This window comes from Chionomys nivalis, unplaced genomic scaffold (genome assembly GCF_950005125.1).
Source record: "Chionomys nivalis unplaced genomic scaffold, mChiNiv1.1 scaffold_29, whole genome shotgun sequence".
In the NCBI taxonomy this organism is placed as follows: Eukaryota; Metazoa; Chordata; class Mammalia; order Rodentia; family Cricetidae; genus Chionomys; species Chionomys nivalis.
This window is the reverse complement of record NW_026646888.1, coordinates 3,183,380-3,211,099: the sequence shown is the minus strand read 5'-3', so window position 1 is coordinate 3,211,099 and position 27,720 is coordinate 3,183,380. Positions and strand designations below refer to the sequence as shown.

General features: G+C 43.0%; 1 protein-coding gene across 1 annotated transcript; it reads right to left on the bottom strand.

Annotated features, from left to right (window-relative positions):
• Nucleotides 1-218: 218 nt before the first annotated feature.
• On the bottom strand, nt 219-7,539 carry LOC130869062 (spindlin-2C-like; the record flags this gene model as incomplete). Its single annotated transcript, XM_057761155.1, has 5 exons — nt 219-400; nt 535-1,009; nt 6,787-6,931; nt 7,025-7,038; nt 7,078-7,539. Coding segments are annotated over 5 exons (1,278 nt in total), but the record flags the coding sequence as incomplete, so codon positions are not given.
• Nucleotides 7,540-27,720: the final 20,181 nt, after the last annotated feature.

Sequence of the window (27,720 nt, the reverse complement as noted above, 5' to 3'; positions counted from 1 at the left end):
CCTGTCTTTCTGTGATGTCCCATCCACCAGAAACTCCATCATTGACCAAACAACATAACACCTTCACAAATTGTATTTTTAGAGCAAAAAAAAATTCCATTGGGAAAGATACCAGGATTAATAGAAGACCTGAGGTATTTCTGAAAAAAAGATTTCCCCAAACACAGTTTTAAGTCTGACCCCCAAAATTTGTGAATTTCACTTTAACAGATCTTCATAAAATCATAGACATAGATATGTAAGTCATTATCAAAATTGATGAAATGCACGGAAGGTTTGGTGGGAACTTGGTAAATAATTTTACCTATCTTTTGGGTTCCATCTTTTTCGTTGTGCTGCACGCTTTTGCCTGCCAAGGAATCCCTGCCTAATTCCAAATTCACCCCTATTGGAGGACATCCTGGCATAAGGTGGAGGTTGCTTTCAATGTAGTCATCTAGATGGTGGTAAAGGTACACAACTGGATCTTTCTTGTAGGTAATGTAGAAACAGGTCTCCATGGTATGCACCTCATCTTGGACTACCCCAGTCCACTCTTCCATAGAGCTGGCATGATGTGGAGGTTGCCTTCAAGGTAGTCAACCAGGAGGTGGTAAACGTACAAGACCGGATCTTTCTTGTAGGTAATATAGAACCAGGTCTTCATGATTGGCACCTCCTCTAGGACCATCCCCTTCCAGTCATCCTTAGAGCCATTTGTGCCCTCAAATGTATGTTTCACTGCTCTGCCAACTATGGTGTTTGAGAGATGAGTGTCTGTCTCCTGAGGAAATGGTACATTGTTAGGCAGGAACTTAAGCATTAAAATCCTTAAATCAATTTGAAGCTCCAATCCATAGACACAATCTATCCCATCATACTTCAACAAATAAAGAGAGAGATTTGTTGGCAGTTGATCTAGAATGATGGCTTTCCACTGGGTGACTGGTTCATTGGCTTCCTTCCAGCCGTGAGAAATTCTGCGGCTGACAATATTCTTCAGGGCCTCAAAAGGCCTACTCAGTTTTTGCTTCTGGAGAGATGACCCATTCCTCTTCTGGACAGGTGGCATGCATCTCATACTAAGAGGCATCTTCATCATGGCTGTAGACTTACTGAGATAGGCCACTGACCTCCTGGTCCGCTGTTTCTTGGTTATCTTTCTGTGCTTGGGCTTCATAGCTGCCCACTCTCTAGGTTGAAAGAACTTTCCTTCTGTTTAATTCAGAAACAAAGTCGTGGCCTCAACCATGAGTGCCTGCAAGGATAACAAGGGGAGGCTATGAGGTCAAGGCTCTTTTCTGGAAGAACTGTGGTGCAGGAGACAAAGATATTGTTCAACAGGTTTGCATACCTAACTGTAATTTTCTCTTAAGAAATAAATAGGACAATTTGCAAATTTTTCTCTACAGCTCAGTATATAAATCTCAGAGACACATTCCTGCTGCCCAAAGGCAAATGACTTCTCGTGAGAAACCCACTTTCTGACTGACTAAGTCAATGCGAGGAGAAGGTATGCCTATCCCTGAAACGAGTAAGAAAAATCTGAACAGATACAAAGAATTCAAAGGACATCCACACGTCTCCTTCGAGATCAAGCTAATAGGTAGGGGGCTCAATCCAAGACAGCCTGCCCAAGGTCATGGCACTCCAGTCCACTGGCTCTCTGTATTGGGTCTCCTGATCCAGACCCAGGTATATTACATAAAGCCATTCTGTGTCTTCATTGTGGAAGTGCGTACTGTGAGACCCACTTCAACTTCAAAGACTCATTATTCTGGGCAACAGCAGCCATTGAGAAATAATTAGTATCTTTTAAAACACCTATGGAAAAGAGGAGCTTTGCCATTTTAGTGGATTGATGAATTTGATATTGTTAGCAAAGATAAAGTGGGAAGAATAGCTGGCATTCACCATCCCCACAGCTATCAAATATAGGAGCTGGTAACAACAGAAAATGTGGACCGCAGGACATTTGAAGGAAAACATTTTTGTGCTACATAGGTCTTAGTTAGTTTGGAAACATATTTACCAAAAGAAAATGTCCTACCTCTCCAGATTCCATCTTCCAGAAATGTTCAGGTGCAAAAAGCGTGTTGAACAGTTGTGGAGACCAGGAGCTGAACTGTCCTCCTCAGGCACTGTGAGGATAATAAACCCACCTTCATGGAAGACTAGTGCTTTGAGTGGAACAGAGTTGCTACCCAATGAATCAAGGCTTTGTGACATCACCAAGGCTCTACTTATGTCAGAAATCCCCTCACAAGCTTGTTACTTCCCTATTTACCCACAGAAACATCCAGCATTCAGCCCCTCAAAAGCTGTATACAGCCCCAGGGGACCCAAAATAAGCCCCAACTCATCTTCCCAATTACTCCAGTCACACGCTTGCCCAAGCAACTCAATCCCTGTGTATTATTTTTCTGAAAAAGTCTTTGGTGTCTGAGTCAACAAATCACATGAAAGTTTTTTTTCTTAGATCCCATCTCTCCATTGGTTATCTTGTATTGAATTTTTCTTCCTTCATAAATAAAAAATTTCAAATTTCCTCTTCCTTTCCTCCTCCCCCTAACAACTCACACAACCACCAATCCTCTCCACTCCCAATCCAGTCCTAATAGAAGGCAGGGTACCTTGACCTGTGGGAAGCACTTGCCCCCCCTCCATCCAGATTGAGGAAGGTATGCATCTACATATATATGATCGATTAAAGCCTGTATGTGCTGTGCAGACAAATCACAGGGCCATTATCATTGGTTTCTCCTTCTGTCCCAATTGTCAGCCACACTCACTGCTTCCACTTTGATCCCATGCTCTGTCAGTCCCAGCAGAGCTGGTTTTGTTGATCTCCCATTAGCTCAGACACAGTGTCTCAGTGGGTGGACCAAGCCCTTGTATTCCTTAGTTCTTTGCTCTTATTCTCTCCCCTTCAGCTCTTCAACTGGAGCTTGGTAGCTCAGTCTAATTTATGATGTGGGTCCCTGTCTTTATCTCCATCCTTTTCCGTACAACAGTTCTATGGTGATATTCAAGATAGTCATCAGTCTGATTATGGGACAAAGCACCCGTAGTGCCTAGGGACATGGTACAGTGCAGGCACCCACAGCTCACCTGCCCAAGGTACTCGTTGGTGTCACCCCATGGCTTTCTGGGAACCCCTCTAGAGAGAAGCCTCTTACTAACCCCAGAACGGCACCCTAAGTTGAGATATCAACAGTGTGTGTGCATTAACTTATGGGGGTGTGTTTGTGTGTTTAAGACACAATAACAGCAGATGGATTATAATATTGAAATTTCTTCTTATCTTGAGAAGAATACTTGCTAGAGAAACACTATCACAGTAGTACTGAGAGTGTAGGCTGTCTCAGCATGGAGAAGTAACTGGAGCAAACCCCTAGTAGTTCAGCTCAGTGGCCCAAGAAAGATGGTCAAGGAAAGTCAATGAACTCAGGGATGGAAGTTAAAACTCAGGCTAAATAACATTCCAAATCATTTAGGCGGAACATGAGACACTCGTGCAACAGTCACAAGTGTCTAAAATGCCTGGAGCTAGAATCTTAGGGCAGGAGAAGTTGTGGAGCTGAGAGTGCATTGCAATAACTGACAGAATCTGGCAAAAGACATGTAAGCGTATCTAGCAAACATCCATGGAAACCATGAATGGGAGAAAACCCTGAGAAGTCTGCACAAAAACATAACATCTTGACAATTCTGAGATTTAATGACAAAGGAGAGATCTTAAATATGTCACTGTCACATGGTGATGATTAACCCACTCCATTGCAGTGTGACCCCCTGACATGTTTAAGATACCTGTCAATTCTGTCTATATATTTACAGAGAAATTCACATTGCTTGCACAGATTAACTAGCAGCATTTTTTACCGCTCAATCAAAGGCAAAGCAAAGAAATCATGGACATGTTGTTGAATGCTGATGATGTTGTTGGGAGCATTTGTGGGTTTTTTCTTAAAGGGAAATCATGGGTCACACAAATGCATGAAGCAGATCCTGTCTCTTCCATGTACCTGAAAGCATGAAGAAATAAACTAAAATAGGTTTTTGTCACATACTGGTAAATTTTGCTGCTATGTTTATATATGTGTGTTGCAGGAGCTCTTTCTGCACCTTCACGCTATAGCAACTGAGATAAAGGCCATTGGCGTGTGGTGTCTCTCTCTTTCAAAATGGAGCAACTGCCTTCAGCTTGCTCTCTTGCATCGATCTCCACATCCAGCTACTAGGCTCCTCTCCTCATCCTGCAGAGGGCTGTTGTCTGGCATGGCAATCTGTAAGGTGTGCCCCTTAAAAGAAATAACCATTTTATGAATCATAATTCTAAACTGGTGTGGGTGATTGTTTGTGACTTACACCTTCCTATGTGATGAGAACAACCAGGGTGTGAAGGGGGTTCTCAATGTTCATGTTGCAGAAGCCATGGCAGCAGGAGTAGGAGGCCTCTCATTCTCTGTAAGGAAATCAGTAAACATTGGGGACAAGTGAAAGGATGCCCTGAAACATCAAGGCTTGAGCTTTCAGACCGCAATTCCTCCAGCTAGGTTCTGGGTCTCCACAACCTACAAAACCTCCTGAGGACCAAGTATTCAGAACCAGAAGCCTGTGTGGGCCATATCACATAAAATCGTAGTGTGTACACCAATCGTTTTTTTTTTTTTTAATGTACATCCTTTTGTCCCTCCAGAAACATTTGTATTTCCAATAAAGATAACTTGCTGCCTCTTTGGTGTCCTGAAATTGTTCTAAGGTGATGGTGGGGCATTCTTACATACATTGCTGTGTTGTTATGAGACCTTAACGGGACAGCAAATGTTTCAGAAAACAAAGGCAGTTAGGTTCAAACCTGTGGTTAGCAGTGTGCTGGACACGGGTTGCCTATAGCTAATCTATGGAAAGATGGATTTCCTAAGAAGGGTAGCAGCACACATGGAGGCATGTAGTCTTACCTTTACAAATGACCCATTTTGTGGCCTTACATCAGGCTCCTCTATTCTCCTCATCTTGGTTTCTTTACCAGATTAGGACAAAAATTAAAACTCAATGTCCTGGACGTGAACACTGTGTGAGTTATCTATGTGAGATCACCGTGACAGAGCTCATGGCAATCTGACTCATTGTACAGGCTTGCCAGGCATCAATCTGTAATCTGCCTAAATCTACTGCGCAAGTGTTGTCATGGTTGCTCCTCTGTTCCTCCTCATATGGTCTCCATCTAGAGAGAACTCAGAAAAATCCACCCCTGAGAGGGCAAGTTCTTTACAAATTAAAGTTTCTAGAACAGAAGAGACATAGTAGATTTCTCTGGGCAACCTGTAGACACAAGACATGGGGAAATGGAAGAAGGGATTGAAGAAGATAGAGACATGGAGGAATGGATAAATTCAATCATTCATTGGATAAGTGAGTGATCCAATGAAAGAGATGGCTAATAGGATAAAATGTGCTGCATGCCCTCTGAAAGTCAGTCCAAATTGAGTGTAGATAAGGTTATCCACTAAGGAGGAAGCTTAGTCCATTTTGCCTTCTTTGTGCTCTAGACCCACCCAGGAGAGTGATGATGATGTTGAGGAGAAGAATGGGCGAGGGTACCAGCATGCCCTGGTACAAGTTTTCACCCACATTGTAGCCAAATCACCTGACCTGGCACAGGTGACCTACATGACGGACCCTGAATGACAATTTGACACCTACAACCTTACTAACCAAGTTTTTGAAGATGAAGGAACCAAAACTGCCCTGTTAAAGATGTCAGGATCCTTGCATGATGGGAGTCAGGCATCAATATCATACTGGTATCCTCGGGTCTGATGGGTTTGTGGGGTCTTTGCCACACTTCACCTAACATCACTGATTCCCTAGGTAACTGATTTTATGGAGCTCGGTGCATGCATCATATCTGTGCATGTCACACACCAATGTGATTCAATGTACTACTAGTTTAGCGTAGGTGCGGGTGAGTCTGTTTATGAGTTTTATAGGCCAAATCCCACAGAACATGATCAATGACAAGGGAACAGTGTTTTAGAGTTAAGGCAGGCCAATTGTTTAAATGAACTCACAGGGGTTGAATGGCATGCATAAGACCTGTGAGAGTGCAAGGCAGAGAGAATCCAGGCATGACAAAATAGGTAGTAGATAGCAGCCTGGCAAAAGTAAGTAGGTAGCCTGAGGTCCACCCCATTGCAGAAGAGCCACTGAGAGGAGACACTTTTCTTTAGGCAGGAGGATCCGGGTCACTCAACATGCTCCAGTGGAGATAATATACTCAGTGACTTCCCGATGGTATGAATTAGACCATTAATCAAATGAAACCCAATTTTCTTTGCTTCTGAGTACACATTTGTGACCCTTCATATTCACTCTCTATCCTCTTAAGTCCCAACACCTCGATGTCACATCTTTCCATATGACATGTTTTTCCCTCATGCATTATCCCTCTCTGAGATCCTACATCTTTTCGGCCACTCTCCTCTGTTTCCTAAACAGCCATCTTGTCCTCTTCCACACACTGCATCTCCTTTCGTCATTCCCTCTCCAAGGGGAAAAGACCATAAGTCCTTTTTGTTTTGTGGCCTGTCTTTCTGTGATGTCCCATCCACCAGAAACTCCATCATTGACCAAACAACATAACAACTTCACAAATTTTATTTTTAGAGCAAAAAAAAATTTCATTGGGAAATATACCAGGATTAATAGAAGACCTGAGGTATTTCTGAAAAAAAGAATTCCCCAAACACAGTTTAAGTCTGACCCCCAAAATTTGTGAATTTCTCTTTAACACATCTTCATCGAATCATAGACATAGATATGGAAGTCATTATCAAACTTGATGAAATGCACGGAAGGTTTGGTGGGAACTTGGTAAATAATTTTACCTATCTTTTGGGTTCCATCTTTTTCGTTGTGCTGCACGCTTTTGCCTGCCAAGGAATCCCTGCCTAATTCCAAATTCACCCCTATTGGAGGACATCCTGGCATAATGTGGAGGTTGCTTTCAATGTAGTCATCTAGATGGTGGTAAAGGTACACAACTGGATCTTTCTCGTAGGTAATGTAGAAACAGGTCTTCATGGTCTGCACCTCATCTGGGACCACCCCAGTCCACTCCTCCATAGAGCCTCTCATGATGTGGACGTTGCCTTCAAGGTAGTCAACCAGGAGGTGGTAAATGTACAAGACCGGATCTTTCTTGTAGGTAATATAGAACCAGGTCTTCATGAATGGCACCTCCTCTAGGACCATCCCCTTCCAGTCATTCTTAGAGCCATTTGTGCCCTCAAATGTATGTTTCACTGCTCTGCCAACTATGGTGTTTGAGAGATGAGTGTCTGTCTCCTGAGGAAATGGTACGTTGTTAGGCAGAAACTTAAGGTTTAAAATCCTTTCATCACTGTGAAGCTCCAATCCATAGACACAATCTATCCCATCATACTTCAACAAATAGAGAGAGGAATTTGTTGGCAGTTGATCTAGAATGATGGCTTTCCACTGGGTGACTGGTTCATTGGCTTCCTTCCAGCCGTGAGAAATTCTGCGGCCGACAATATTCTCCAGGGCCTCAAAAGGCCTACTCAGTTTTTGCTTCTGGAGAGATGACCCATTCCTCTTCTGGACAGGTGGCATGCATCTCATACTAAGAGGCATCTTTATCATGGCTGTAGACTTACTGAGATAGGCCACTGACCTCTTGGTCCGCTGTTTCTCGGCTATCTTTCTGTGCTTGGGCTTCATAGCTGCCCACTCTCTAGGTTGAAAGAACTTTCCTTCTGTTTAATTCAGAAACAAAGTCGTGGCCTCAACCATGAGTGCCTGCAAGGATAACAAGGGGAGGCTATGAGGTCAAGGCTCTTTTCTGGAAGAACTGTGGTGCAGGAGACAAAGATATTGATCAACAGGTTTGCATACCTAACTGTAATTTTCTCTTAAGAAATAAATAGGACAATTTGCAAATTTTTCTCTACAGCTCAGTATAGCAATCTCAGAGACACATTCCTGCTGCCCAAAGGCAAATGACCTCTGCTGAGAAACCTACTTTCTGACTGACTAAGTCAATGAGAGGAGACGGTATGCCTATCCCCGAAACGAGTAAGAAAAATCTGAATAGATAACAAAGAATTCGAAGGACATCCACACATCTCCTTTGACATCAAGCAAATAGGTATGGGGCTCAATCCAAGACAGCCTGCCCAAGGTCATGGCACTCCAGTCCACTGGCTCTCTGTATTGGGTCTCCTGATCCAGACCCAGGTATATTACATAAAGCCATTCTGTGTCTTCATTGTGGAAGTGAGTACTGTGAGACCCACTTCAACCTGAAAGACTCATTATTCTGGGCAACAGCAGCCATTGAGAAATAATTAATATCTTTTAAAACACGTATGGACAAAGATGAGCTTTGCCATTTTAGTGGATTGATGAATTTGATATTGTTAGCAAAGATAAAGTGGGAAGAATAGTTGGCATTCAACATTCCCACAGCTATCAAATATAGGAGCTGGTAACAACAGAAATGGTGGACCCGCAGGACAGTTGAAGGAAAACTTTTTTGTACTATAGAGGTCTTAGTTGCTTTGGAAACATATTTACCAAAAGAAAATGTCCTACCTCTACAGATTCCATCATCCGGAAATGTTCAGGTGCAAAAAGCCTGTTGAACAGTTGTGGAGACCAGGAGCTGAACTGTCCTCCTCAGGCACTGTGAGGATAATAAACCCACCTTCATGGAAGACTAGTGCTTTGAGTGGAACAGAGTTGCTACCCAACGAATCAAGGCTTTGTGACATCACCAAGGCTCTACTTATGTCAGAAATCCCCTCACAAGCTTGTTACTTCCCTATTTACCCACAGAAACATCCAGCATTCAGCTCCTCAAAAGCTGTATACAGCCACGAGGGAACCAAAAATAAGCCCCCACTCAACTTCCCAATTACTCAAGTCACAGTCTTGCCCAAGCAACTCAATCCCAGTATCTTATTTTTCTGAAAAAGTCTTTGGTGTCTGAGTCTACAAATCACAAGAAAGTTTTTCTTCTTAGATCCCATTTCTCCATTGGTTATCTTGTATTGAATTTTTCTTCCTTCATAAATAAAAAATTTCAAATTTCCTCTTCCTTTCCTCCTCCCCCTAACAACTCACACAACCAACAATCCTCTCCACTCCCAATCCAGTCCTAATAGAGGGCAGGGTACCTTGACCTGTGGGAAGCACTTGCCCCCCCTCCATCCAGATTGAGGAAGGTATGCATGTACATATATATGATCGATTAAAGCCTGTATGTGCAGTACAGACAAATCCCAGGGCCATTATCATTGGCTTCTCCTTCTGTCCCAATTGTCAGCCACACTCAATGCTTCCACTTTGATCCCATGCTCTGTCAGTCCCAGCATAGCTGGTTTTGTTGATCTCCCATTAGCTCAGACACAGTGTCTCAGTGGGTGGACCAAGCCCTTGTATTCCTTAGTTCTTTGCTCTTATTCTCTCCCCTTCAGCTCTTCAACTGGAGCTTGGTAGCTCAGTCTAGTTTTCTGATGTGGGTCCCTGTCTTTATCTCCATCCTTTTCCGTACAACAGTTCTATGGTGATATTCAAGATAGTCATCAGTCTGATTATGGGACAAAGCACCCGTAGTGCCTAGGGACATGGCACAGTGCAGGCACCCACAGCTCACCTGCCCAAGGTCCTCGTTGGTGTCACCCCATGGCTTTCTGGGAACCCCCTAGAGAGAAGCCTCTTACTAACCCCAGAACGGCACCCTAAGTTGAGATATCAACAGTGTGTGTGCATTAAGTGTTTAAGACACAATAACAGCAGATAGATTATAAAATTGAAATTTCTTCTTATCTTGAGAAGAATACTTGCTACAGAAACACTATCACAGTAGTACTGAGAGTGTAGGCTGTCTCAGCATGGAGAAGTAACTGGAGCAAACCCCTAGTAGTTCAGCTCAGTGGCCCAAGAAAGATGGTCAAGGAAAGTCAATGAACTCAGGGATGGAAGTTAAAACTCAGGCTAAATAACATTCCAAATCATATAGGCGAAACATGAGACACTCGTGCAACAGTCACAAGTGTCTAAAATGCCTGGAACTAGAATCTTAGGGCAGGAGAAGTTGTGGAGCTGAGAGTGCATGGCAAAAACTGACAGAATCTGGCAAAAGACATGTAAGCGTAACTATCAAACATCCATGGAAACCATGAATGGGAGAACACCCTGAGAAGTCTGCACATAAACATAACATCTTGACAATTCTGAGATTTAATGAGAAAGGAGAGATCTTAAATATGTCACTGTCACATGGTGATGATTAACCCACTCCATTGCAGTGTGACCCCCTGACATGTTTAAGATACCTGTCAATTCTGTCTATATATTTACAGAGAAATTCACATTGCTTGCACAGATTAACTAGCAGCATTTTTTACCGCTCAATCAAAGGCAAAGCAAAGAAATCATGGACATGTTGTTGAATGCTGATGATGTTGTTGGGAGCGTTTGTGGGTTTTTTCTTAAAGGGAAATCATTGGTCACACAAATGCATGAAGCAGATCCTGTCTCTGCCATGTACCTGAAAGCATGAAAAAAATAAACTAAAATAGGTTTTTGTCACATACTGGTAAATTTTGCTGCTATGTCCAAATATGTGTGTTGCAGGAGCTCTTTCTGCTCCTTCAGGCTATAGTAACTGAGATAAAGGCCATTGGGGTGTGGTTTCTCTCTCTTTCAAAATGGAGCAACTGCCTTCAGCTTGCTCTCTTGCATCCATTACCACATCCAGCTACTAGGCTCCTCTCCTCATCCTGCAGAGGGCTGTTGACTGGCATGGCAATCTGTAAGGTTTGCCCCTTAAAAGAAATAACCATTATATGAATCATAATTATAAACTGGTGTGGGAGATTGTTTGTGACTTACACCTTCCTATGTGATGAGAGCAACCAGGGTGTGAAGGGGGTTCTCACTGTTCATGTTGCAGAAGCCATAGCAGCAGGAGTAGGCGGCCTCTCATTCTCTGTAAAAAAATCAGTAAACATTGTGGACCAGTGAAAAAATGCCCTGAAACATCAAGGCTTGATCTTTCAGACCGCAATTCCTCCAGCTAGGTTCTGGGTCTCCACAACCTACAAAACCTCCTGAGGACCAAGTATTCAGAACCAGAAGCCTGTGTGGGCCATATCACATAAAATTGTAGTGAGTACAGCAATCGTTTTTTTTTTTTTTAATGTACACATTTTTGTCCCTCCAGAAACATTTGTATTTCCAATAAAGATAACTTGCTGCCTCTTTGGTGTCCTGAAATTGCTCTAAGGTGATGGTGGGGCATTCTTACATACCTGTCTGTGTTGGTATGAGACCTTAACGGGACAGCAATTGTTTCAGAAATCAAAGGCAGTTAGGTTCAAACCTGTGGTTAGCATTGTGCTGGTACTTGGGTTGCCTATAGCTAATCTACGGAAAGATGGATTTCCTAAGAAGGGTAGTACCACACATGGAGGCATGTAGTCTTACCTTTACAAATGACCCATTTTGTGGCCTTACATCAGGCTCCTCTATTCTCCTCATCTTGGTTTCTTTACCAGATTAGGGCAATAATTAAAACTCAATGTCCTGGACGTGAACACTGAATGAGTTATCTATGTGAGATCACAGTGACAGAGCTCATGGGAATCTGACTCATTGTACAGGCTTGCCAGGCATCAATCTGTAATCTGCCTAACTCTACTGCGCAAGTGTTGTCATGGTTGCTCCTCTGTTCCTCCTCATATGGCCTCCATCTACAGAGAACTCAGAAAAATCCACCCCCGAGAGGGCAAGTTCTTTACAAATGAAAGTTTTAGAACAGAAGAGACATAGTAGATTTCTCTGGGCAACCTGTAGACACAAGACATGGGGAAATGGAAGAAGGGATTGAAGAAGATAGAGACATGGAGGAATGGATAAATTCAATCATTCATTGGATAAGTGAGTGATCCAATGAAAGAGATGGCTAATAGGATAAAATGTGCTGCATGCCCTCTGAAAGTCAGTCCAAATTGAGTGTAGATAAGGTTATCCACTAAGGAGGAAGCTTAGTCCATTTTGCCTTCTTTGTGCTCTAGACCCACCCAGGAGAGTGATGATGATGTTGAGGAGAAGAAGGGGCGAGGGTACCAGCATGCCCTGGTACAAGTTTTCACCCACATTGTAGCAAAATCACCTGACCTGGCACAGGTGACCTACATGCTGGACCCTGAATGGCAGTTTGACACCTACAACCTTACTAACCAAGTTTTTGAAGATGAAGGAACCAAAACTGCCCTGTTAAAGATGTCAGGATCCTTGCATGATGGGAGTCAGGCATCAATATCATACTGGTATCCTCGGGTCTGATGGGTTTGTGGGGTCTTTGCCACACTTCACCTAACATCACTGATTCCCTAGGTAACTGATTTTATGGAGCTCGGTGCATTCATCATATCTGTGCATGTCACACACCAATGTTTTTCAATGTACTACTAGTTTAGCCTAGCTGCGGGAGAGTCTGTTTATGAGTTTTATAGCCCAAATCCCACAGAACATGATCAATGACAAGGGAACAGTGTTTTAGAGTTAAGGCAGGCCAATTGTTTAAATGAACTCACAGGGGTTGAATGGCATGCATAAGACCTGTGAGAGTGCAAGACAGAGAGAATCCAGGCATGACAAAATAGGTAGTAGATAGAAGCCTGGCAAAAGTAATTAGGTAGGATGAGGTCCAACCCATTGCAGAAGAGCCACTGAGAGAAGACACTTTTCTTTAGGCAGGAGGATCCGGGTCACTCAACATGCTCCAGTGGAGTTAATATACCCAGTGACTTCCAGATGGTATGAATTAAACCATTAATCAAATGAAACCCAATTTTCTTTGCTTCTGAGTACACATTTGTGACCCTTCATGATCACTCTCTATCCTCTTAAGTCCCAACACCTCGATGTCACATCTTTCCATATGACATGTTTTTCCTCATGCATTATCCCTCTCTGATATCCTACATATTTTTGGCCACTCTCCTCTGTTTCCTAAACAGCCATCTTGTCCTCTTCCACACACTGCATCTCCTTTCGTCATTCCCTCTCCAAGGGGAAAAGACCATAAGTCCTGTTTTGTTTTGAGGCCTGTCTTTCTGTGATGTCCCATCCACCAGGAACTCCATCATTGACCAAACAACATAACAGCTTCACAAATTGTATTTTTAGAGCAAAAAAAAATTCCATTGGGAAAGATACCAGGATTAATAGAAGACCTGAGGTATTTATGAAAAAAAGATTTCCCCAAACACAGTTTTAAGTCTGACCCCCAAAATTTGTGAATTTCACTTTAACACATCTTCATCAAATCATAGACATAGATATGGAAGTCATTATCAAACTTGATGAAATGCACGGAAGGTTTGGTGGGAACTTGGTAAATAATTTTACCTATCTTTTGGGTTCCATCTTTTTCGTTGTGCTGCACGCTTTTGCCTGCCAAGGAATCCCTGCCTAATTCCAAATTCACCCCTATTGGAGGACATCCTGGCATAATGTGGAGGTTGCTTTCAATGTAGTCATCTAGATGGTGGTAAAGGTACACAACTGGATCTTTCTCGTAGGTAATGTAGAAACAGGTCTTCATGGTCTGCACCTCATCTTGGACCACCCCAGTCCACTCCTCCAAAGAGCCTGGCATGATGTGGAGGTTGCCTTCAAGGTAGTCAACCAGGAGGTGGTAAATGTACAAGACCGGATCTTTCTTGTAGGTAATAGAGAATCAGGTCTTCATGATTGGAACCTCCTCTAGGACCATCCCCTTCCAGTCGTCCTTAGAGCCATTTGTGCCCTCAAGTGTATGTTTCACTGCTCTGCCAACTATGGTGTTTGAGAGATGAGTGTCTGTCTCCTGAGGAAATGGTACGTTGTTAGGCAGGAACTTAAGCATTAAAATCCTTTCATCACTGTGAAGCTCCAATCCATAGACACAATCTATCCCACAATACTTCAACAAATAGAGAGAGGGATTTGTTGGCAGTTGATCTAGAATGATGGCTTTCCACTGGGTGACTGGTTCATTGGCTTCCTTCCAGCCGTGAGAAGTTCTGCAGCCGACAATATTCTCCAGAGCCTCAAAAGGCCTATTCAGTTTTGGCTTCTGGAGAGATGACCCATTCCTCTTCTGGACAGGTGGCATGCATCTCATACTAAGAGGCATCTTCATCATGGCTGTAGACTTACTGAGATAGGCCACTGACCTCCTGGTCCGCTGTTTCTTGGCTATCTTTTTGTGCTTGGGCTTCATAGCTGCCCACTCTCTAGGTTGAAAGAACTTTCCTTCTGTTTAATTCAGAAACAAAGTCATGGCCTCAACCATGAGTGCCTGCAAGGATAAAAAGGGGAGGCTATGAGGTCAAGGCTCTTTTCTGGAAGAACTGTGGTGCAGGAGACAAAGATATTGATGAACAGGTTTGCTACCTAACTGTAATTTTCTCTTAAAATAAATAGAACAATTTGCAAATTTTTCTCTACACCTCAGTATAGCAATCTCAGAGACACATTCCTGCTGCCCAAAGGCAAATGACGTCTGCTGAGAAACCTACTTTCTGACTGACTAAGTCAATGAGAGGACAAGGTATGCCTATCCCCGAAACGAGCAAGAAAAATCTGAACAGATAACAAAGAATTCGAAGGATATCCACACGTCTCCTTCGACATCAAGCTAATAGGTAGGGGGCTCAATCCAAGACAGCCTACCCAAGGTCATGGCACTCCAGTCCACTGGCTCTCTGTATTGGGTCTCCTGATCCAGACCCAGGTATATTACATAAAGCCATTCTGTGTCTTCATTGTGGAAGTGAGTACTGTGAGACCCACTTCAACCTGAAAGACTCATTATTCTGGGCAACAACAGCCAGTGAGAAATAATTAGTATCTTTTAAAGCACCTATGGACAAAGAGGATCTTTGCCATTTTAGTGGATTGATGAATTTGATATTGTTAGCAAAGATAAAGTGGGAAGAATAGCTGGCATTCACCATCCCCACAGCTATCAAATATAGGAGCTGGTAACAACAGAAATGGTGGACCTGCAGGACAGTTGAAGGAAAACTTTTTTGTACTACAGAGGTCTTAGTTGCTTTGGAAACATATTTACCAAAAGAAAATGTCCTACCTCTCTAGTTTTCATCTTCCGGAAATGTTCAGGTGCAAAAAGCCTGTTGAACAGTTGTGGAGACCAGGAGCTGAACTGTCCTCCTCAGGCACTGTGAGGATAATAAACCCACCTTCATGGAAGACTAGTGCTTTGAGTGGAACAGAGTTGCTACCCAACGAATCAAGGCTTTGTGACATCACCAAGGCTCTACTTCTGTCAGAAATCCCCTCACAAGCTTGTTACTTCCCTATTTACCCACAAACATCCAGCATTCAGCTCCTCAAAAGCTGTATACAGCCACGAGGGAACCCAAAATAAGCCGCCACACATCTTCCCAATTACTCAAGTCACACCCTTGCCCACAAACTCAATCCCTGTATCTTATTTTTCTGAAAAAGTCTTTGGTGTCTGAGTCAACAAATCACATGAAAGTTTTTTTTTTCTTAGATCCCATCTCTCCAATGTTTATCTTGTATTGATTTTTTTCTTCCTTCATAAATAATAAATTTCAAATTTCCTCTTCCCTTCCTCCTCCCCCTACTCACGCAACCACCAATCCTCTCCACTCCCAATCCAGTCCTAATAGAAGGCAGGGTACCTTGACCTGTGGGAAGCCCTTGCCCCCCCTCCATCCAGATTGAGGAAGGTATGCATCTACATATAATATGATCGATTAAAGCCTGTATGTGCAGTACAGAAAAATCCCAGTGCTATTATCATAGGGTTCTCTTTCTGCCCCAATTGTCAGTCACATTCAATGCTCCACTTTCTCCCATGCTCTGTCAGTCACAGCATAGCTGGTTTTGTTGATCTCCCATTAGCTCAGACACAGTGTCTCAGTGGGTGGACCAAGCCCTTGTATTCCTTAGTTCTTTGCTCTTATTCTCTCCCCTTTAGCTCTTCAACTGGAGCTTGGTAGCTCAGTCTAGTTTTCTGATGTGGGTCCCTGTCTTTATCTTCATTCTTTTCCGTACAACAGTTCTATGGTGATATTCAAGATAGTCATCAGACTGATTATGGGACAAAGCACCCGTAGTGCCTTGGGACATGGCACAGTGCAGGCACCCACAGCTCACCTGCCCAAGGTCCTTGTTGGTATCACCCCATGGCTTTCTGGGAATCCCTCTAGAGAGAAGCCTCTTACTAACCCCAGAACGGCACCCTAAGTTGAGATATCAACAGTGTGTGTGCATTAACTTATGGGGGTGTGTTTGTGTGTTTAAGACACAATAACAGCAGATGGATTATAATATTGAAATTTCTTCTTATCTTGAGAAGAATACTTGCTAGAGAAACACTATCACAGTAGTACTGAGAGTGTAGGCTGTCTCAGCATGGAGAAGTAACTGGAGCAAACCCCTAGTAGTTCAGCTCAGTGGCCCAAGAAAGATGGTCAAGGAAAGTCAATGAACTCAGGGATGGAAGTTAAAACTCAGGCTAAATAACATTCCAAATCATTTTGGCGGAACATGAGACACTCGTGCAACAGTCACAAGTGTCTAAAATGCCTGGAACTAGAATCTTAGGGCAGGAGAAGTTGTGGAGCTGAGAGTGCATGGCAAAAACTAACAGAATCTGGCAAAAGACATGTAAGCGTAACTATCAAACATCCATGGAAACCATGAATGGGAGAAAACCCTGAGAAGTCTGCACATAAACATAACATCTTGACAATTCTGAGATTTAATGAGAAAGGAGAGATCTTAAATATGTCACTGTCACATGGTGATGATTAACCCACTCCATTGCAGAGTGACCCCCTGACATGTTTAAGATACCTTTCAATTCTGTCTATATATTTACAGAGAAGTTCACAATGCTTGCACAGATTAACTAGCAGCATGATTTACCGCTCAATCAAAGGCAAAGCAAAGAAATCATGGACATGTTGTTGAATGCTGATGATGTTGTTGGGAGCGTTTGTGGGTTTTTTCTCAAAGGGAAATCATTGGTCACACAAATGCATGAAGCAGATCCTGTCTCTGACATGTACCTGAAAGCATGAAAAAAATAAACTAAAATAGGTTTTTGTCACATACTGGTAAATTTTGCTGCTATGTCCAAATATGTGTGATGCAGGAGCTCTTTCTGCTCCTTCAGGCTATAGCAATTGAGATAAAGGCCATCTATTTCAAAATGGAGCAACTGCCTTCAGCTTGCTCTCTTGCATCCATTACCACATCCAGCTAGTGGCTCCTCTCCTCATCCTGCAGAGGGCTGTTGTCTGGCATGGCAATCTGTAAGGTTTGCCACTTAAAAGAAATAACCATTTTATGAATCATAATTCTAAACTGGTGTGGGAGATTGTTTGTGACTTACACCTTCCTATGTGATGAGAGCAACCAGGGTGTGAAGGGGGTTCTCACTGTTCATGTTGCAGAAGCCATAGCAGCAAGAGAAGGAGGCCTCTCGTTCTCTGTAAGAAATCAGTAAACATTGGGGACCAGTGCAAGGATGCCCTGAAACGTCAAGGCTTGAGCTTTCAGACCGCAATTCCTCCAGCTAGGTTCTGGGTCTCCACAACCTACAAAACCTCCTGAGGACCAAGTATTCAGAACCAGAAGCCTGTGTGGGCCATATCACATAAAATTGTAGTGAGTACAGCAATCGTTTTTTTTTTTTTAATGTACATCCTTTTGTCCCTCCAGAAACATTTGTATTTCCAATAAAGATAACTTGCTGCCTCTTTGGTGTCCTGAAATTGCTATAAGGTGATGGTGGGGCATTCTTACATACCTGGCTGTGTTGTTATGAGACCTTAACGGGACAGCAATTGTTTCAGAAATCAAAGGCAGTTAGGTTCAAACCCGTGGTTAGCAGTGTGCTGGACACTTGGGTTGCCTATAGCTAAGCTATGGAAAGATGGATTTCCTAAGAAGGGTGGCAGCACACATGGAGGCATGTAGTCTTACCTTTTCAAATGACCCATTTTGTGGCCTTACATCAGGCTCCTCTATTCTCCTCATCTTGGTTTCTTTACCAGATTAGGACAAAAATTAAAACTCAATGTCCTGGACGTGAACACTGAATGAGTTATCTATGTGAGATCACAGTGACAGAGTGCATGGGAATCTGATTCATTGTACAGGCTTGCCAGGCATCAATCTGTAATCTGCCTAACTCTACTGCGCAAGTGTTGTCGTGGTTGCTCCTCTGTTCCTCCTCATATGGTCTCCATCTACAGAGAACTCAGAAAAATCCACCCCTGAGAGGGCAAGTTCTTTACAAATGAAAGTTTCTAGAACAGAAGAGACATAGTAGATTTCTCTGGGCAACCTGTAGACACAAGACATGGGGAAATGGAAGAAGGGATTGAAGAAGATAGAGACATGGAGGAATGGATAAATTCAATCATTCATTGGATAAGTGAGTGATCCAATGAAAGAGATGGCTAATAGGATAAAATGTGCTGCATGCCCTCTGAAAGTCAGTCCAAATTGAGGGTACATAAGGTTATCCACTAAGGAGGAAGCTTAGTCCATTTTGCCTTCTTTGTGCTCTAGACCCACCCAGGAGAGTGATGATGATGTTGAGGAGAAGAAGGGGCGAGGGTACCAGCATGCCCTGGTACAAGTTTTCACCCACATTGTAGCCAAATCACCTGACCTGGCACAGGTGACTTACATGCTGGGCCCTGAATAGCAGTTTGACACCTACAACCTTACTAACCAAGATTTTGAAGATGAAGGAACCAAAACTGCCCTGTTAAAGATGTCAGGATCCTTGTATGATGGGAGTCAGGCATCAATATCATACTGGTGTTCTCGGGTCTGATTGGTTTGTGCGGTCTTTGACACACTTCACCTAACATCACTGATTCCCTAGGTAACTGATTTTATGGAGCTCGGTGCATTCATCATATCTGTGCATGTCACACACCAATGTGATTTAATGTACTACTAGTTTAGCCTGGGTGCCCGTGAGTCGGTTTGTGAGTTTTATAGCCCAAATCCCACAGAACATGATCAATGACAAGGGAACAGTGTTTTAGAGTTAAGGCAGGCCAATTGTTTAAATGAACTCACAGGGGTTGAATGGCATGCATAAGACCTGTGAGAATGCAAGACAGAAAGAATCCAGGCATAACAAAATAGGTAGTAGATAGCAGCCTGGCAAAAGTAAGTAGGTAGCCTGAGGTCCACCCCATTACAGAAGAGCCACTGAGAGGAGACACTTTTCTTTAGGCAGGAGGAACAGGGTCACTCAGCATGCTCCAGTGGAGTTAATATACCCAGTGACTTCCAGATGGTATGAATTAAACCATTAATCAAATGAAACCCAATTTTCTTTGCTTCTGAGTACACATTTGTGACCCTTCATGATCACTGTCTATCCTCTTAAGTCCCAACACCTCGATGTCAATTCTTTCCATATGACATGTTTTTCCCTCACGCATTATCCCTCTCTGAGATCATACATCTTTTTGGCCACTCTCCTCTGTTTCCTAAACAGCCATCTTGTCCTCTTCCACACACTGCATCTCCTTTCTTCATTCCCTCTCCAAGTGGAAAAGACCATAAGTCCTGTTTTCTTTTGAGGCCTGTCTTTCTGTTAGAGCAAGAAAAAATTCCATTGGGAAAGATACCAGGATTAATAGAAGACCTGAGGTATTTCTGAAAAAAAGAGTTCCCCAAACACAGTTTTAAGTCTGACCCCCAAAATTTGTGAATTTCACTTTAACAGATCTTCATCAAATCATAGACATAGATATGGAAGTCATTATCAAACTTGATGAAATGTACGGAAGGTTTGGTGGGAACTTGGTAAATAATTTTACCTATCTTTTGGGTTCCATCTTTTTCGTTGTGCTGCATGCTTTTGCCTGCCAAGGAATCCCTGCCTAATTCCAAATTCACAACTATGGGAGGACATCCTGGCATAATGTGGAGGTTGCTTTCAATGTAGTCATCTAGATGGTGGTAAAGGTACACAACTGGATCTTTCTTGTAGGTAATGTAGAAACAGGTCTTCATGGTCTGCACCTCATCTTGGACCACCCCAGTCCACTCCTCCATAGAGCCTCTCATGATGTGGACGTTGCCTTCAAGGTAGTCAACCAGGAGGTGGTAAATGTACAAGACTGGATCTTTCTTGTAGGTAATATAGAACCAGGTCTTCATGATTGGCACCTCCTCTAGGACCATCCCCTTCCAGTCATCCTTAGAGCCATTTGTGCCCTCAAATGTATGTTTCAGTGCTCTGTCAACTATGGTGTTTGAGAGATGAGTGTCTGTCTCCTGAGGAGATGGTACGTTGTTAGGCAGGAACTTAAGGTTTAAAATCCTTTCATCACTGTGAAGCTCCAATCCATAGACACAATCTATCCCATCATACTTCAACAAATAGAGCGATGGATTTGTTGGCAGTTGATCTAGAATGATGGCTTTCCACTGGGTGACTGGTTCATTGGCTTCTTTCCAGCCATGAGAAATTCTGCGGCCGACAATATTCTCCAGGGCCCCAAAAGGCCTACTCAGTTTTGGCTTCTGGAGAGATGACCCATTCCTCTTCTGGACAGGTGGCATGCATCTCATACTAAGAGGCATCTTCATCATGTCTGTAGACTTATGAGATAGGCCACTGACCTCCTGGTCCACTGTTTCTTGGCTATCTTTCTGTGCTTGGGCTTCATAGCTGCCCACTCTCTAGGTTGAAAGAACTTTCCTTCTGTTTAATTCAGAAACAAAGTCGTGGCCTCAACCATGAGTGCCTGCAAGGATAACAAGGGGAGGCTATGAGGTCAAGGCTCTTTTCTGGAAGAACTGTGGTGCAGGAGACAAAGATATTGATCAACAGGTTTGCTACCTAACTGTAATTTTCTCTTAAGAAATAAATAGGAGCTAGGCGGCGGAAGCACAGGCGCGCAGGCAGGCTCGGCGGCGGAGACACCAGCACGCAGGCAAGTCCGGGCGGCAGAGGCACCGGCGTGCAGGCAGGCCCGGGTGGCGGAGGCACCGGCAGTCAGGCCCGGCAGGCAGGCCTAGGCGGCGGAAGCACTGGCGCGCAGGCAGGTCCAGGAGGCGGAGGCACCGGCAGGCAGGCCTAGGCGGCGGAAGCACCGGCGCACAGACAGTTCCGGCCGGCAGAGGCACCAGCAGGCAGGCCTAGGCGGCGGAATCAACGGCGTGCAGGCAGGCCCGGACAGCAGAGGCACCAGCACGCAGGCAAGTCCTGGCAGCAGAGGCACCGGCGTGCAGGCAGGCCCGGGTGGCGGAGGCCCCGGCAGTCAGGCCCAGCAGGCAGTCCTAAGCAGCGGAAGCACCGGCGCACAGACAGGCCCGGGCGGCCGAGGCACCAGCACGCAGGCAAGTCTGGGCGGCAGAGGCACCGGCGTGCAGGCAGGCCCGGGTGGCGGAGGCACCGACAGTCAGGCCCGGCTGGCAGGCCTAGGCAGCGGAAGCACCGGCGCGCAGGCAGGCCCGGGTGGCGGAGGCACCGGCAGGCAGGCCTAGGCGGCGGAAACACTGGCGCACAGACAGTTCCGGGCGGCGGAGGCACTGGCAGGCAGGCCCGGGCGGCGGAGGCACTGGATACAGGATAGTGCGGGCAAGAAACAGTGAAGCCTGCACTGAGAACAGATTCCCCCGCTACAATTAAATCAAACCCAATAGATAGCATTGGTAAGAGGAGATGGGCAGACACCAAGGCAAGAATTCACCCAACAATCTGAAAAACAACATGAAAACACCAGAACCCAATGATCTTACAGCACAAGGACTTGAACACCCTATCACAGGAGAAGAGGAAAAAACTGACTTTTTGAAAGCAATAGAGTCCCGTAAACAACATGTAAAAAACTCCCTCATAGAAATGGATGAGAAGTATAACAAAAAGTTTGAAGAAATGAGTAAATACGTAAATGATACCCTGGGAAGCCAAGAAAAAATGATCAAACAGGTCATGGAAACAGTCCAAGAATTGAAAACTGAAATGGAAGCAAGGAAGAAAACACAAACTGAGGACCAGCTGGATATGGCAAATATAGGTCAATGAGCAGAGACTACAGAAACAAGCATAATCAATAGAATACAAGAGATAGAAGAAAGAATCTCAGATTCTGAAGACAACATAGAGAAAATAAACGGACTGATCAAAGAAAACACCAAAACCAACAAATTCTCATCACAAAACATTCAGGAAATATGGGACACAATAAAAAGACCAAACCTAAGAATAATAGGGATAGAAGAAGGAGAAGAGGCACAGCTCAAAGGTCCAGAAAACATTTTTAACAAAATTATGGAAGAAAACTTCCCCAACATAAAGAAAGATATTCCTTTGAATATTCAAGAAGCATACAGAACACCAAACAGACTGGATCAAAAAAAAAAACGTCCCCTCGCCATATAATAATCAAAACACAAAATATACAGATTAAAGAAAGAATATTAAGAGCTGCAAAGGAAAAAGGCCAAGTAACTTATAAAGGTAAACCGATCAGACTTACACCTGACTTCTCTATGGAAACCATGAAAGCCAGAAGGTCCTGGATAGAGGTACTACAGAAACTAAGAGACCATGGATGCAAACCTAAAATACTATACCCAGCCAAGCTATCGTTCACTATCAATGGAGAAAACAAGACATTCCAGGATAAGAACAAATTTAAACAATACGTTGCCACAAATCCAGCCCTACAGAAAGTAATAGAAGAAAAATCACAACCCAAGGAATCCAACATTGCAAACACTGCCTACAATAACCCAGGCATCTAGCGACCCTTCAACAGCACAACTCAAAGAAGGGAGAAACACAAACTCTTCTACCAAAAGCAGTAAGAATAACCGGAGTTAACAACCACTGGTCATTAATATCACTTAATATTAATGGTCTCAATTCACCAATAAAAAGGCACAGGCTAAGAGATTGGATACAAAAACAGGATCCAACAGTCTGCTGTTTGCAAGAAACTCATCTCAACCACAAAGACAGGCATCTACTCAGAGTAAAGGGTTGGGAAAAGGTTTTTCAAGCAAATGGTCCTAAGAAAAAAGCAGGTGCGCCATACTAATTTCTAACAAAACTGACTTCAAACTAAAATCAATCAGAAGAGATCGACGGGGACACTTTATACTCATAACAGGAACGATTCAGCAGGATGAAGTCTCAATCCTGAATATCTATGCCCCTAATATAAAAGCACCCACTTATGTAAAAGAAATATTGCTAAAACTCAAGGCAGACATCAAATCACACACACTAGTAGTAGGAGACTTCAACACACCTCTCTCACCAATGGACAGGTCAATCAGACAGAAAACTAATAGAGAATTAAGAGAATTGTTGGAGGTAATGAATCAAATGGACTTAACAGACATCTATAGAACACTCCACCCAAATAAGAAAGAATACACCTTCTTCTCTGCAGCTCATGGAACCTTCTCAAAAATTGACCACATACTTGGAAACAAAGGAAACCTCCACAGATACAAAAAAATATCAGTGTCCACCTGTGTCTTATCAGATCACCACGGATTAAAGTTAGAAGCCACCAACAAAGCTACCCCCAGAAAGCTGACAAACTCATGGAAACTGAACAGTCAACTACTGAACCACACCTGGGTCAAGGAAGAAATTAAGAAAGAAATTAAAGTCTTCCTTGAATTTAATGAAAACAAAGAGACAACATACTCAAACCTATCGGACACGATGAAAGCAGTGCTAAGAGGAAAGTTCATAGCACTAAGTGCCCACTTAAAGAAAACGGAGAAAGCATACATTGGGGACTTAACAGCACACCTGAAAGCTCTAGAAAAAAAAGAAGCAGACGCGCCCAGGAGTAGTAGAAGACTGGAAATAATCAAACTGAGGGCAGAAATCAACAAAATAGAAACACAGAAAACAGACCAAAGAATCAATGAAACAAAAAGTTGGTTCTTGGAGAAAATCAACAAGATTGACAAACCCCTATCCAAACTAATTAAACGACAGAGAGAGAACATGCAAATAAATAAGATCAGAAATGAAAAGGGGGACATAACCACAGACACAGAGGAAATTCAGAGAATCATTAGATCTTACTACAAAAGCCTGTATGCCACAAAACTGGAAAATGCAAAAGAAATGGACACTTTTTTAGATAAGTACCATATACCAAACCTAAACCAAGACCAGGTGAACGATCTAAATAGACCTGTTAGTCGCGAAGAATTAGAAACAGTTATCAAAAATCTCCCTTCCAAAAAAAGCCCAGGGCCAGATGGTTTCAATGCAGAATTCTACCAGAACATCCAAGAAGAGCTAATACCTATACTTCTTAATGTATTTCACAATATAGAAACAGAAGAGTCATTGCCAAATTCCTTTTATGAAGCTACAGTTACCCTGATACCAAAACCACACAAAGACCCAACCAAGAAAGAGAATTACAGGCCTATCTCACTCATGAAAATCGACGCAAAAATTCTCAATAAAATACTGGCAAACCGAATCCAAGAACACATTAGAAAAGTTATCCATTATGATCAAGTAGGCTTCATTCCAGAGATGCAGGGCTGGTTCAACATACGCAAATCTATCAATGTAATCAACCATATAAATAAACTGAAAGAAAAAAAACATATGATCATTTCATTAGATGCTGAAAAAGCATTCGACAAAATTCAACACTCCTTTATGATAAAGGTCTTGGAGAGATTAGGGATACAAGGGGCATACCTAAATATAATAAAAGCTATTTACAGCAAGCCGACAGCTAACATTAAATTAAATGGAGAAAAACTCAAAGACATCCCACTGAAATCAGGAACACGACAAGGATGTCCACTCTCTCCATACCTCTTCAATATAGTGCTTGAAGTTCTAGCAATAGCAATAAGACAACATAAGGGGATCAAGGGGATCCATATTGGAAAGGAAGAAGTTAAGCTTTCATTATTTGCAGATGATATGATAGTATACATAACCGACCCCAAAAACTCTACCAAAGAACTCCTACAGCTGATAAACACCTTTGGTAATGTGGCAGGATACAAAATCAACTCCAAAAAATCAGTTGCCTTCCTATACACTAAGGATAAGGAAGCAGAGAGGGAAATCAGAGAAGCATCACCTTTCACGATAGCCACAAATAGCATAAAATACCTTGGGTAACTCTGACCAAGGAAGGGAAAGATCTCTTTGGCAAGAACTTTAAGTCTTTGAAGAAAGAAATTGAAGAGGACACCAGAAAATGGAAGGACCTCCCTTGCTCTTGGATTGGGAGGATAAACATAGTAAAAATGGCAATTCTACCAAAAGCAATCTATAGATTCAATGCAATCCCCATCAAAATCCCATCAAAATTCTTCAGAGATCTTGAGAGGACAATAATCAACTTTATATGGAGAAACAAAAAACCCAGGATAGCCAAAATAATCTTATACAATAAAGGATTGTCTGGAGGCATTACCATCCCTGACTTCAAACTCTATTACAGAGCTACAGTACTGAAAACGGCTTGGTACTGGCATAAAAACAGAGAAGTTGACCAATGGAATAGAATAGAAGACCCTGACTTTAGCCCACAAACCTATGAACACCTGATTTTTGATAAAGGAGCTAAAAGTATACAATGGAAAAAAGAGAGCATCTTCAACAAATTGTGCTGGCAAAACTGGAAGTCAATCTGTAGAAGAATGAAAATAGATCCATATATATCACCATGCACAAAACTCAAGTCCAAATGGATTAAAGACCTCAATATCAGTCCAAACACACTGAATCTGATAGAAGAGAAAGTGGGAAGTACTCTACAACACATGGGCACAGGAGAACACTTCCTACGTACAACCCCAGCAGCACAAACACTAAGGACATCATTGAATAAATGGGACCTCCAGACACTGAGAAGCTTCTGTAAAGCAAAGGACACTGTCACTAAGACAGAAAGGCAACCCACTGACTGGGAGAAGATCTTCACCAACCCCACAACTGACAAAGGTCTGATATCCAAAATATACAAAGAACTCAAGAAATTAGACCGTAAAAGGTTAATCAATCCAATTATAAAATGGGGCACTGAGCTGAACAGAGACTTTTCAACAGAAGAAGTTCAAATGGCCAAAAGTCACTTAACATTATGCTCAACTTCCTTAGCAATCGGGGAAATGCAAATCAAGACAACATTAAGATACCATCTTACACCGGTCAGAATGGCTAAAATCAAAAACACCAATGATAGCCTCTGCTGGAGAGGTTGTGGAGAAAGGGGCACTCTCATCCATTGCTGGTGGGAATGCAAACTTGTGCAACCACTTTGGAAAGCAGTGTGGCGGTTTCTCAGGAAATTCGGGTTCAACCTACCTCTTGACCCAGCAATACCACTATTGGGAATATACCCAAGAGATGCCCAAACATACAACAAAAGTATATGCTCAACTATGTTCATAGCAGCATTGTTTGTAATAGCCAGAACATGGAAACAACCTAGATGTCCTTCAATGGAAGAATGGATGAAGAAAGTATGGAATATATACATATTAGAGTACTACTCAGCAGTAAAAAACAATGACTTCTTGAATTTTGCATACAAATGGACGGAAATTGAAAACACTATCCTGAGTGAGGTAAGCCAGACCCAAAAAGAGGAACATGGGATGTACTCAGTCATATTTGTTTTCTAGCCATAAATAAAGGACATTGAGACTATAATTCGTGACTCTAGAGAAGCTAAATAAGAAGGTGAACCCAAAGAAAAACATATAAGCATCCCCCTGAATATTAACCTTCATCAGGCGATGAAAGAAGGCAGAGACAGAGACCAACATTGGAGCACTGGACTGAAGTCTCACGATCCAAAGGAGGAGCAGAAGGAGAGTGAGCACGAGCAAGGAACTCAGGACGGTGAGGGGTGCACCCACACACTGAGGCAATGGGGATGATCTATCGGGAACTCACCAAGGCCAGCTGGCCGGGGACTGAAAAAGCATGGGACAAAACCGGTCTCGCTGAACATAATGGACAATGAGGACTACTGAGAACTGAAGAACAATGGCAATGGGTTCTTGATCCTATTGCATGTAATGGCTTTGTGGGAGCCCAGGTAGTTTTGATGCTCACCTTAATAGACCTGGATGGAGGTGGGTGGTCCTTGGACTTCCCACAGGACAGAGAAACCTGCTTGCTCTTTGGGCTGAGGAGGAAGGAAGACTTGATTGGGGGAGGGGGAGGGAACGGGAGGTGGTGGCGGGGAAGAGGCAGAAATCTTTAATAATTAAATTAATTAATTAATAAAAAAAAGAAAAAAAGAAATAAATAGGACAATTTGCACATTTTTCTCTACAGCTCAGTATAGCAATCTCAGAGACACATTCCTGCTGCCCAAAGGCAAATGACCTCAGCTGAGAAATCTACTTTCTGACTGACTAAGTCAATGAGAGGAGAAGGTATGCCTATCCCCGAAACGAGTAAGAAAAATCTGAACAGATAACAAAGAATTCGAAGGACATCCACACGTCTCCTTCGAGATCAAGCTAATAGGTAGGGGGCTCAAACAAGACAGCCTGCCCAAGTCATGGCACTCCAGTCCACTGGCTCTCTGTATTGGGTCTCCTGATCCAGACCCAGGTATATTACATAAAGCCATTCTGTGTCTTCATTGTGGA